Source organism: Brassica oleracea, chromosome C7 (genome assembly GCF_000695525.1).
Source record: "Brassica oleracea var. oleracea cultivar TO1000 chromosome C7, BOL, whole genome shotgun sequence".
NCBI classification, from domain to species: Eukaryota; Viridiplantae; Streptophyta; class Magnoliopsida; order Brassicales; family Brassicaceae; genus Brassica; species Brassica oleracea.
This window is the reverse complement of record NC_027754.1, coordinates 36,145,396-36,156,825: the sequence shown is the minus strand read 5'-3', so window position 1 is coordinate 36,156,825 and position 11,430 is coordinate 36,145,396. Positions and strand designations below refer to the sequence as shown.

Genomic DNA, 11,430 nt, shown 5'->3' with positions numbered 1-11,430 from the left:
AACTAGTAGACTGAATCAGTGTTGCATGATTCTTTCATTTGCTATCATCATGTAGAGATTATCTAAACAAAGAGATAACAATGAATTTTTTTATGAAAATCACAATAATAATATATATCAATCGGCTTTAAGTTTTTTTTGCCTTGAAGGGCAAAAACGTTCGTCCGCCCATAAAACGCTGCAAAGCCTCAGGGATGTCCACACGATCTTCACGCTGGTAGTTCTCGAGGATGCAGCAAAGGGTCCTCTCAGTCGCAGTAAGAGTCGAATTCAGCATATGCACATACTGCTGCTCATTTCTCTGCATCAGAAAAAAAAATTAGACAAAAGATCAAATATATATTTTGCTTTATGGAACGAAAAAGAGCCGCGAGAGCTTGTACCTCCTTTTTCTGATCGTATCTGATATCAAGCCTTCGAGCTTGGTAGTCTGTACAGTTGGAACAAGACACAAGCTCTCTGTAAGTCTCTGACGAAGGAAACCAAGCTTCCAAGTCATACTTCTTTGCAGCTGCATCGTTCAATGCTCCAGAGACAATCGACACGACTCGGTATGGAATTTTTAGCTGCAGAGGAATACAAAATAGCTAATTAGAAAAAAAAGAAAAACTAATAGAGTTTTTGTTAACTTTGAATATATTGAAAATTAATTACCTCTTGGTAAAATTTTTTAGAGTTCTCCATCATCTCCTCCATCATTTTCCACGAAGCATTGTCGTTAGGGCTAGTGATGCAAAACTGTTCAATTTTCTCAAACTGGTGAACACGGAAAATGCCACGTGAATCTCTTCCATGGGAACCAGCTTCTTTTCTAAAGCAGGTCGAGTAACCAGCATATCTGTACCAAACAAGTAATCATGTCATGAGAGTTTTTCACACACAAAGAAACAATAGTCTAAACGCTGTGTATTATTATACTTTATGGGAAGCTCCTTGGGATCGATCCATTCATCCATATGGTATGCACAAAGAGGTTGCTCAGCAGTTGCAATAAGGTATTTATCATCCCCAGCACCAGTCACCTGAACAAAAGAAAACAAAAGATTTTTTACTCATAAAATAAAAATCTCAACAACAGAACTAAACAAAAGTTTTTACAGACCTTGTATAGTTGTTCATCATGCTGAGCCAACTGTGCACACTTGGCCATGACTTCCTTCCTCATGAAAAAAGGAGGTTGCAATAATGTGAACTCTCTATCCTTCAAGAAGTCTAGCCCAAAGCTGATCAGAGCCTGGTTAAGTAGCACACCATCTCCTTTAAGGAAAAAGCCTCTTCCTCCAGCAATCTCAGCACCTCTCTTAGTATCTACAATGTCGAGAAGCTCAACGAGATCCACATGGTTCTTCAGCTTCTGACCAGGCGGAGCAACCCGCTTATCACCCCAAAAATCAATCACAGGGTTATCTTTCTGCAAATTGAAAAAAAAAAAAACTTGTATATTAAATCATTATCCTTTCCAGTCACAAACTTAGGGAAAGAGAGAAAAGGAACAAACCTCATCTTCAAAAACTGGAACAGAGTCGTCGATGAGATTGCCAACCTCCTTCAGTTTGTCTTTCAAAACATCACATGCTTCACCAACTTCCTTCTCCTTCGTAGAATAATCTTCTTTGTTCTTCTCTGTTTGCTGAATCAGCTCCGTCGCATCAGCACTAGACTATTCCAAAAAGAAACAAGAATAAAAATCTCATTACAAAATCGGATAAAATATTATTAAAATATCAATCAAGTTCAGCCAAACGAATTGGCATACAGAAAACTATATCAGTTTATTATCAAATAAGAAGGCTCCTTATAACTAACTTATTAGATCCTAAGTACAACAAGAAGAAGGTTCCAAAGGAACTAACGATTTTGAGCTTGGCGATTTGCTTGTTCAGCTTGTTGAGCTCCTTGCGCAAATTATCTACTTCAAATTGACCTGAAACACACAGAAGAAATCAATCAAAGCTCACAAAGAGAAACGATTCAATTATAGTGATGCGATACATACGCTGACGCCATTCTTTGTCGAGCTCGATAATCTCGTCGACGAGATCAACACTGGCGAATCTCTTCCGTTGAGAATCTCGGATGATCTCCGGATTGTTCCCCTTCTCTTCTCGAAACAGATTGATATCCAACATTATTCTGCTAACAGCTCGATAAAAGTACTCTCTGCTTTTTTATTTGTGTGTTGTGACTTGTGAGAACCTGATGATTATGTCCCTATTTATATATAGGAGAGTATTAGCCTGTTCCCTAGGTTTAGCGTGGTCCCTAAGTTAGGTTTAGATTGATTTTTTTTTTAAAATAATTTAAAATGTGTAATAAAATTTATCATCTAAAATAGCATATAATTATATTTGTTTTACTAGATTTTTATTCATTTGTATTTATTAGTATATATATATATATATTTTTTAATGTATTTTCTATTTATGTGGCTTGCATGCTCAGATCTTAAAGACAGTTCTGAGCTCGGCGTTGCTACTAATGACCAAAAAGAAAATCACTGCAACCACATGGTTTATCATTCTAACAATAAGAAAAACTCTGTTTGTGACGAGAGTCAGGTTGAAAAGTCCATAAAGATTGCTTCTTCCGCAAGTGTCCCAGGACCAGTTAGCAAGAGCAAAAAAAGTTTGGGTTGGCAAGTCTGTTATGGAAAGAAATTGGAGGAGGCAAAGTCTTGTAGACTTTTCTCATTTCAAAAACAATTGATTTTTTTTTTAAGCAAGGAACTGATTTTTAGGGTTGCATAAGGCTTCATGTTGTTGCCAGATTGAGTTTCTGGGAGTAAGAGAAATTTCTGGTTATGGTGTAGTTATGTTTGTTTTCTTCAGTTGTAATAAAACAGTGATCTCCTTGTTACTGTGTAGGATCAATGGATCATGTGACTCTGATTAAAAAAGAAAATATGTCTAATGAGACTACAATCGCACGGTCATTTTGTGGGAAACTGTAAACGTAAAACGCCAAATACAAACGAAAAAAAAAAAATTTGTCAGCGTGTGAAGGTTTGAAATAATCACTATTCAAAACTAGATCACTTTTGCAATGTCCATGACTGAATCTGTGTTGCATGATTCTTTCTTTTGTTATCGTCAGCATGAACAGTATGAATATACATCTCAAACATTTTCAGATCGTATACCTTTTGTGAGTTTTTTAACTGTGCTGGACATACATTGGTAACATCTATGAATAACAGTCTTTATTCGACGTGCTTAGATTTTGAATTGTATTTAATTAACTGAGATCAATCATTCGCTAAGCAAAATAATCGAGCAAATGACCTATTTCTATACCAAAGGTATCATATAGCAGGTTGCTCAAAAAAAAAAGGTATCATATAGCAAGAAATCTTTCGACGTCGTCCTAATTCCACATATTACAAGTAATAAAACCTATTTTTTTCCTAGCCAAAAAGATAAACATATATCTCCATAATGCACTAACTAAAACCTACACAATCCGATTTAGATTGATTGAATGCTCACGAATTTGAAATATAGCCAAGCCCTAACCTAATTAAACTGACACAATCCGAATTTTTAACTTTACCAAAGTTTGATTCGAAAGTTGGATCGAGTTTATAGGTGACTCAGTTGGGTCGGGTTTAAAATTTGGTCCCAAAACATATTGATTTGGTATCAGTTTAGTTCAAAAACATTAAAACCACATCGTCTATGTGGATTGAATTAGAGAGAAACTTGTTTTAATACTTCTAATATGTAGAATTGTGCCGTAGTTAAAAGATTGCGTGTAGAAATTGGTCGTTTATCCAATAATAAAAAGAGGTTCAAGTAGCACAAAGCAAGTTCCACAAAAAATATCACATAATAATATGTGCAACCCTACTTTGTGAGTGTTTAAGGCTTTACACAACCTCATCGGTTTGATGAGGCATCTTCAAAGTTCTATGCATGAGTTTACATCCAACAACCATTGATTTTCGAGTTTTATCGCTTCTTGATAAAAAACAGCTCTTGGCGATAAGTGGATTGCAACAATCCTCCTCTTATTAATTGTTTAGATAATCATGCGGACCATCACAGAGTATTTCTAGAGGGTAAAATCTACTTAAAAGAGCCTCTCCATGTCAATTACTATGACGCTTGCCAACAACGTCTAGCAAAAATAAATATTAATTAAACAACCAACCCTCTTCATGTATATGTTGAAGCCGTCTTGAATTACTAAAAAGATAATGATTAAGACTTATGAATAAAAAGTTAAATCATAATCTTTAAGGATTTTTATTAGTATAATATTGAACTCTTGATTTGTAACTCACTTTATTGTTGAATTTGAAATAAAGAATTTTTTTTCTCTACTTTCTTGTTCATGACTTGAGCATTTTAAACTAACAAGTTGTCTACATTCTATCTATATCAGCTACTACATCATATGATACATCTATGGGGATGTTATTGATACATTCAAAAAAGAAGAAGGGGATCCTATTGAATTAATGAATTCAATGGAATTTAATAGAATTCAAATTTAAAGTGAAATCTACTGATCTTGAATTGTGTATTTGATAGGTGGAATATGAAATCAATTAAAATCAGCTTGTCAATTTCTATTTGATTTTGTTGGAATTCAATTTCAATGGAATTTGATGTCCTTTTATATGAAAATCAGAGTAAACAAAATCTTGTTTATTCTTTGGATTTTGGATCTCTTCAAATACACTTTCTCCTTTTAAAGTTTTCATACAATGGCAAGAAATATATGGTTGATTGAAGTGGGAATCTCTTAACCTTTTAAAAAAGGAAATATATTCTTGGTGTTTGCGTTTGATCTTCTTATTTCAATAAATTTATGGGTTTGATCGAGGTTGCTATTGTATTCCGATCTCAAACAAACAATTATGGATAAGTAACTGCTTAACAAAGTAAATTAAAAATATCTTTTATATAAAAATCGGTGGTTCTTGTAAACGAAAATTCCATTGCAGTTATAAAATGAATTACAACCAATTTCACATGCATTAATCATTAAACTCCATTGAAATACACTTAAACTCTAATTACAATACTTATTTAAAATTATATATTCAATAACACTCAAACTCTAATTAATACTGTACTTAATACTAATTCCAATACAACTCTAATTACAATACTTATTTCTAATTCCATTACAGTGCTTAATTCTAATTCCATTACAATACTTGGTCAATACGAGTATATATGCCTAATTATCATCTAAAATATTTGTAAAGTCAAAATATTAAAGATAGCTATACTTTTAATTAATAAAATAATATTAAAATTTAATTAATATTCATATTATTTGATTACATGATGAATCAAATATAAATATATTGATATTTTTACGATTGCAAAAATTATAAGTTATTCCACAATCTTGGTTTTTAATGTTTCATCACAGTAGTTCCCCAATCGAAAATGGGTCAGATAAACGATATATCATATGTTGATTCTCATATGATTTAGTTCATCTAATAAACAACTATTATAAATCATTTACATAAATTATATAAAAGTAGATATTTCAACTAAACAAAAAGTTGTTAATTTAACATTCAGTTGTCAAAATCTAGTTTCACATGGTAATACAGTGTTTTTATATTGATGATCAAAAGCATATTCAGCTCCGTTACCACCAATTGACGCAGTGAAGCACTGAAAACCGTTGGACTCTCGAATATTTTGCTCTTGGACCAAAGCAGCAACTGATTTAAGTGTCTCCCCGGAACATGAATAGGTGTAGAAGAGGACAAAGTGCTTGAATCACAATGAATTACTTCTTTGAGTTTGGCTAAGGACCAGGAAAACTCCAAGAAAATGTCTTGTGCATGTTTATCCGGGGTCCTTATTGAGGTTCTTAGTGCATGGGTCCCCACAAAACCTTTAAGGATCAGTTACAAAAACTACTAATTAAGAACCAATTAATGAGTTTCTTACACTGTTCGCGGGCCCCACTGATTCGTGACGGCCCGCGATTGGTTTGCTTTTTAATTTTTTTTTTTAGACAAAAAAAACCCTAAGATTTCTTAGGGATAAACATGCTCTAAGCCTATCATCGTTCTCGGCTGTAAGAGAAAAGGAAATATAAATGCTTTTGGAGTTGTTTTCTATATTGGGTGGGAACAGCCATCAATATTTTACTTCTGCCACATTTGATCTGAATCCAATTGGTACTAAGGTCAAGTCACTTGCCTATAGATATGCCTCTAGATTCTTAAAGAAACACAACATCCAAAAGATGCTAAACTCAAATCTAGCAAGCACCGAGACTAAATTAACTTCAATTTTTTTCGAGACTACTTTTACTTGGAACATGAACATCCGAAGTCTAAAATGATATCAAATTTGAACAAATGTGAGGTGAAGAATGGCCTGCAGATCCCAAGGGCGGTTAGTAAACGAGAAAAAAACTTAGATCTTCTGTCATTCAATCTCAAATATCATTCACTGTGACTTCAATCAAGTAATCACAGTTATGGCGATCTTAAGGAGCATTAACAACCAGGAAAAGAAACACAACCGAGAATTTTCAGTTTTAGTTCGAATTTTTGTGTCTTAATTTTTAGTATCCCGGTTTGGTTTTGTTATTACAAACGTGTGTAAATAGAAGAACAGGTTCGAAGAAACCTGAACACACACAATTGACAATCTCATACTCATTGAACAACGGCTATTTCTATTAGACCGAGAAACAAAGTAGAGCTGATGACTCTTCATCATCTATCCACGCATCTCAATGGGGTTCATTTGATTCATCCACAAAGTCCGAGACTTTCATCAATATCTCCATTCTCTGTGTCGCTCCCTTCGATTCCACACCGAACCCAGTTCCAAAGTTTGGTTCTTTGTGCAAGGAGGAGGAGGAAGAAAAGAGCCGGGCACGGAAGAATTGCGAGGCTTATGTTCAAGTCTCTGTCTTTACTGTCTACTAATCTCCAGATTCTACCGCAGCCGTTGGATCTCGTCATTGCTGATTTAGGCGGAGGAAGAGGAGGTGGTGGTGGTGGGTCTTGGAGAGGATGGGGGAGATTCGATGGGTGGAGAAGGAAACCGAACAGAGTACCAATTTTGATTCTCGTTTGTGTAATGCTGTGGATTTATGGTTACTGCAAAGTCTCTGGGAAGGTGATAAAGAGTGATGAGATTCTCAAGGTTTTAGGAGCTTGCGTGCTTGGTATCAGTTTGGTGAAAGAGCTCAAGAGAGAAGCTAGATCGTTGGTCTTTGTTTTTCTCAGTTTGATTGCTTCATTTGTTTTTGGATTCAAGAAAGAGAGTTTAGTCAAGTTAGCTTCTCAAGTCAGGTCTTGTTCTTCTTCGGTTCTTCTTAGTAAGAGGAGATCTCGTAGAAGAGTTTAACATGTGTGTGTTGTTTCTAATTCATTCTTTCTCGAGGATTCTCTTGTTTTCATGATGAATGCTTTCAGTTATGCTACCATTGAACTAAACGAGAGGAAAAGAATGAGGAAGCACACTTCAAAACAATGGTTGAGCTCAAGTGTGTTCACCCAGTACTTGTTCCATAGCAAGAGATGATTTGAAATATGTTTTTATATCCAATGAATACTATGAGACAAGTAGCACAATAACCATAACTTGCAAGCAAAGATTGGTATTAACAATTGACAATAGTCAAATAGAGATTAAACTTGGAAAATAACAAACAGGATATCCAATAGATTCATCAGAAAAAGCAACATCATATGATTTGGTCTCAGGGTCATGTAACACCAGCGTATGATTGTGAGCAGGATCATAAAACAACAACTTCTTCTTCTTCTTCTTCTCCACAAAAATTGCTAGTGGCCAGAGAGCGTACCATGTTGGGAAACCAAAGGAACGCCAAGTTGGAACAATACATATGGACCAGAGCTTGTCCCATGTCTTGTTCAATGAATTGAACGACCATATAACTTGGTCAGACAGCTTCAACTGGGAAGCGCACAGGCGGTTGTTGAGGTTGCACAAAAGAATCTCCCAATGACTTGCAGTGGATCCAAATGGAGCTTTAGAGATGACTTTAAAAGTTTCACTGTGAAGATCGAAAGATAACACCTCGGTTTCTTCACACTCTGAGAACCAATGAAGCGACCCATCTACAAACACAGGAGTGGGGAAGCCTCCAAGAATCCGACAAGGAGCAGAGGGTGCGACATACCTCCAAGAGTTGGTGCTAAAATCGAAAACTTCGCACGTAGTAGTAGCGTTTTCAAGACCTATATCTATAGAGTTATAGAGCCAAACAGGCTTGCGCGTCCCTGTGAACTCGTCTTTACCGAACCCAGGCTTGAAGTTTAAGTGTCCAAGCTCGATGTAACCGTCCTTTAAGATCATGCGTTCTTGTAATCTCGAGAGAGGAAGAGGCCTATACCATCCAGTTATGGGGTTGACTACAAAACCAGGTTTGTGAGAATCGTACAGACAAACAAGGCCGTCAACACTACTCTGACAAACTAAGTACGTTTTGTTTCCCCAAGGCATCTTAACCGACGATGATGGTAATGAACCAAACACAAGTGTTCTTAGAGAGGTTGAAGACACCATGAGAACATCTGGATCTCCACACTGCTGACTATGCTTCGACTGTCTTTCTTGGAAGAACCTGGATTCGATAGTTGATTTCCATTGCTTTGACACAGCCTTGAAACTCAGCAGAGACCTCACCGGAAGTCTCTCCATTATTCGCTCTATTACATGGTGGTGGGGCACTGATACGGATTCTATCCTCCTAAGTTTTGTCTTCCTAGCCATTGATGAATGATGAAGTGATACAACATAGCTCTCTCTCTTTTATATACACAGGAAAGGCTCACACCAGAAGGAAAATCTCAACCCACTGATTTTTCTATCTTGTTATTTATTTATTTTTTGTAAAACAAAATCACATGTAGCCAACATGATAATTATCTTCTTATTATCTTTAATAAAAATAATAATTCTAAATTAACATGTTCTCAGTATACAGATCAGACATTGGAGTCTCAAACCTGAAACATAGCTCTCTTTCTTTCCTAGATGATGATGCATGAGGCGGCTCTTCATAACCAGACATTACTATTTTGTCAGCAAACATCTTGCCGGTCTAGGGCATGACATGCCAGTGCAGTGTCAAGTTGAAGTCTTTCCCTCAGAGGTTGTTTCCGTAGAAAGATCCACAATCAGATATGCTCTTGACAAAGGGGAAGGATGAGTGTTTTAAGAGAGAGTGCTTCAACTACCTGATTGATGAAACGGTACTTATTCAAGATTTGTATCCAGAACTTGGCATGCTCTTTCTCGGGTATTATGGCATCCCATAGAGAAACGTGTGAGAAAATGTCAAATGTTCATCGTATATAAATAATAGGTCCTGATCTACATCACAGGCATGAAGAAGGCAGCAACGCTAAAACCACATAACTCTGAACTTGTTCTTATCCACAACGAAAGAAGTAGGCTATAAATCGTTACTTGATTCAGGGAATTCTTCCAGGTTTTATACCCTGCTGCTACAAAAGCGAAAACATACAAATATTTTCGTTTTTGTTGGCTTTATTATGATCCAACCATACAGAAAGAAGTATCCAACAATACAGTACGAGATTGTGAAGATGCCAAATTGGCATTGGTGTGCTTTCAGATGCTACTATACCTGCTCTGTGTTCCAAGTAAATAGTGACTGCAAGTCCGCTGTTATGCTCAGTGTCAAGCTGACCTGAAAACACATATGCAACAGATAACGAATTTATTTGTTAGCATCAGCATGAACCGTATGAATGTACCTCAAACATTTGTAGATCGTACATTACTAATCTAATATACATACCTTTTGTCAGTTTTTTTTATTGTGCTGGACATACATTAGTAAATCTATGCGTAACAAAATCTTTATTTGACGTGCTTAGATTTTGATACGCTAAATTGATGCAAACTTTAACAGGATTGTATTAATTACCTGAGATCAATCATTCGCTAACCAAAATAATCCAATGAAAAATAAGAGGCCTAGGCAACACAAAGCAAATTCCACAAAATAAAAAAAATAAAAATCACATAATAATATATGCAACCCTGCTTACCCAAGCTCGTCGGTTTGATGAGGCAAGAAACTAATTTCTTTCGTGGATTCGATCAAGAAAGCAAAATGTTCAAGGTCCTCTGCATGATTTTATGTCCACCAACCATGGAGTTTCGAGTTTTTTCGCTTCTTGATAAAAACATTTATTAGCAAAAAGTGGATTGCAACAATACTCCACTTGTTAATTGTATAGATAAACTTGCAGACCACCACAGCGTTTTACTAGATGGTAAAATTTACTTCAGAGCCGGTCACTTTAAAATATTAATGTGTTTTGACCTGAACAATGAAGTGTTCAACATCATTGAGTTTAAGTTATAGTGGATTATAAACGTTGTTATAAGTTGTTGAAAGTTAACGATAAATTAATTTTTATCACCTTTCAACAAGGTGCCCGTAGTATTTGGACTTTGGAGGCAGAAACATGGTCCAAACTACTATAAGATATCCTTCAGTCAAGTCTCTCCAAACTGCATGTACAAATGCATTGGTAAAATTGTTACAAACAAATTTGTCTTCACATCTTCTAGTTTCTTAGAAGAGTCTCTCCATGTCATTTATTACGACGCTTCCCAACAAACGTCTGGAAAAGATAAGTATTAGGTATACAAAAGATAAGTATTAGGTATACAACCAATCCTCCTCATGTGTATGTTGAATCCGTCCTCGATTACTAGAAAGATAATGTTTAAGACATATGGATAGAAGGTTAAAACCTAATCTTTAAAGACTTACAACTTTTACTATTAGTATAACTAGGGTCGGTCCGCGCTTCGCGCGGGATATTGTATTTGTTCTTATGTGAGATGACTATTTAGTTGAGGTTAAAGATCTGAAATAATATGTATATGTGACACAGTGCGTTGTAGGACAATTTAGATATAAAGTCGTATTGGTTGAAGTGTTATAGTTACGGAAAGATTCATGCTAAAGATCAATATCTAAAGATTATATGTTTAGTCTTTTAACCTTGGAGCATTCAAACTTTTTTGAGCATGTTAAGCTTTGTTTACAACAATTGACCATGCATTTTGATTCTAGGAGTACATAAAAGAAAAACTGAGTTAGTATTAAAAGTAATAAAAACACCAAACAATTTATAGAGAGACTTTATTGAATCATTTAGCATACGAAACAATATCTTCTTTACTTACAATACCTATAAGAACCTTCCCATAGAAATCAAAATAGTTTGAAGGGTTAACATGTTCTTTCTCAGCAACCTTGACGCATTGTTATATTGACTCATCATCAAAACACAAAACACATAAAAAAATGAGTGAATTCAATCAAAATCATACCAAGTGTTTGGCCTCTATGGCCGGAGCCTTAGCCTTTATGTGTCTCATGTCATGCGTTTGTTGTAATGGTTTTCGATATACTTCTTAGTTG

The 11,430-nt window shown here is 35.4% G+C and overlaps 3 protein-coding genes across 3 annotated transcripts; 1 reads left to right on the top strand and 2 right to left on the bottom strand.

Annotated features, from left to right (window-relative positions):
• Positions 1-127: 127 nt before the first annotated feature.
• On the bottom strand, positions 128-2,253 carry LOC106306954 (serine--tRNA ligase-like). The gene is made up of 8 exons (XM_013743761.1): positions 1,997-2,253; positions 1,854-1,924; positions 1,499-1,660; positions 1,103-1,411; positions 919-1,022; positions 655-838; positions 372-566; positions 128-292 (listed from the first exon to the last, which is right to left on the bottom strand). The coding sequence occupies exons 1-8, from the start codon at positions 2,127-2,129 to the stop codon at positions 128-130; spliced, it is 1,323 nt and encodes a 440-aa protein (XP_013599215.1). The 5' UTR covers positions 2,130-2,253.
• Positions 2,254-6,631: 4,378 nt separating this feature from the next.
• Positions 6,632-7,340, top strand: LOC106305271. Its single transcript, XM_013741653.1, has one exon. It carries the CDS (start codon positions 6,690-6,692, stop codon positions 7,338-7,340), a length of 651 nt encoding a protein of 216 aa, XP_013597107.1. The 5' UTR covers positions 6,632-6,689.
• A 273-nt stretch (positions 7,341-7,613) lies between these two features.
• Positions 7,614-8,732, bottom strand: LOC106305551 (F-box/LRR-repeat/kelch-repeat protein At1g09650-like). Its single transcript, XM_013741921.1, has one exon. It carries the CDS (start codon positions 8,730-8,732, stop codon positions 7,614-7,616), a length of 1,119 nt encoding a protein of 372 aa, XP_013597375.1.
• Positions 8,733-11,430: the final 2,698 nt, after the last annotated feature.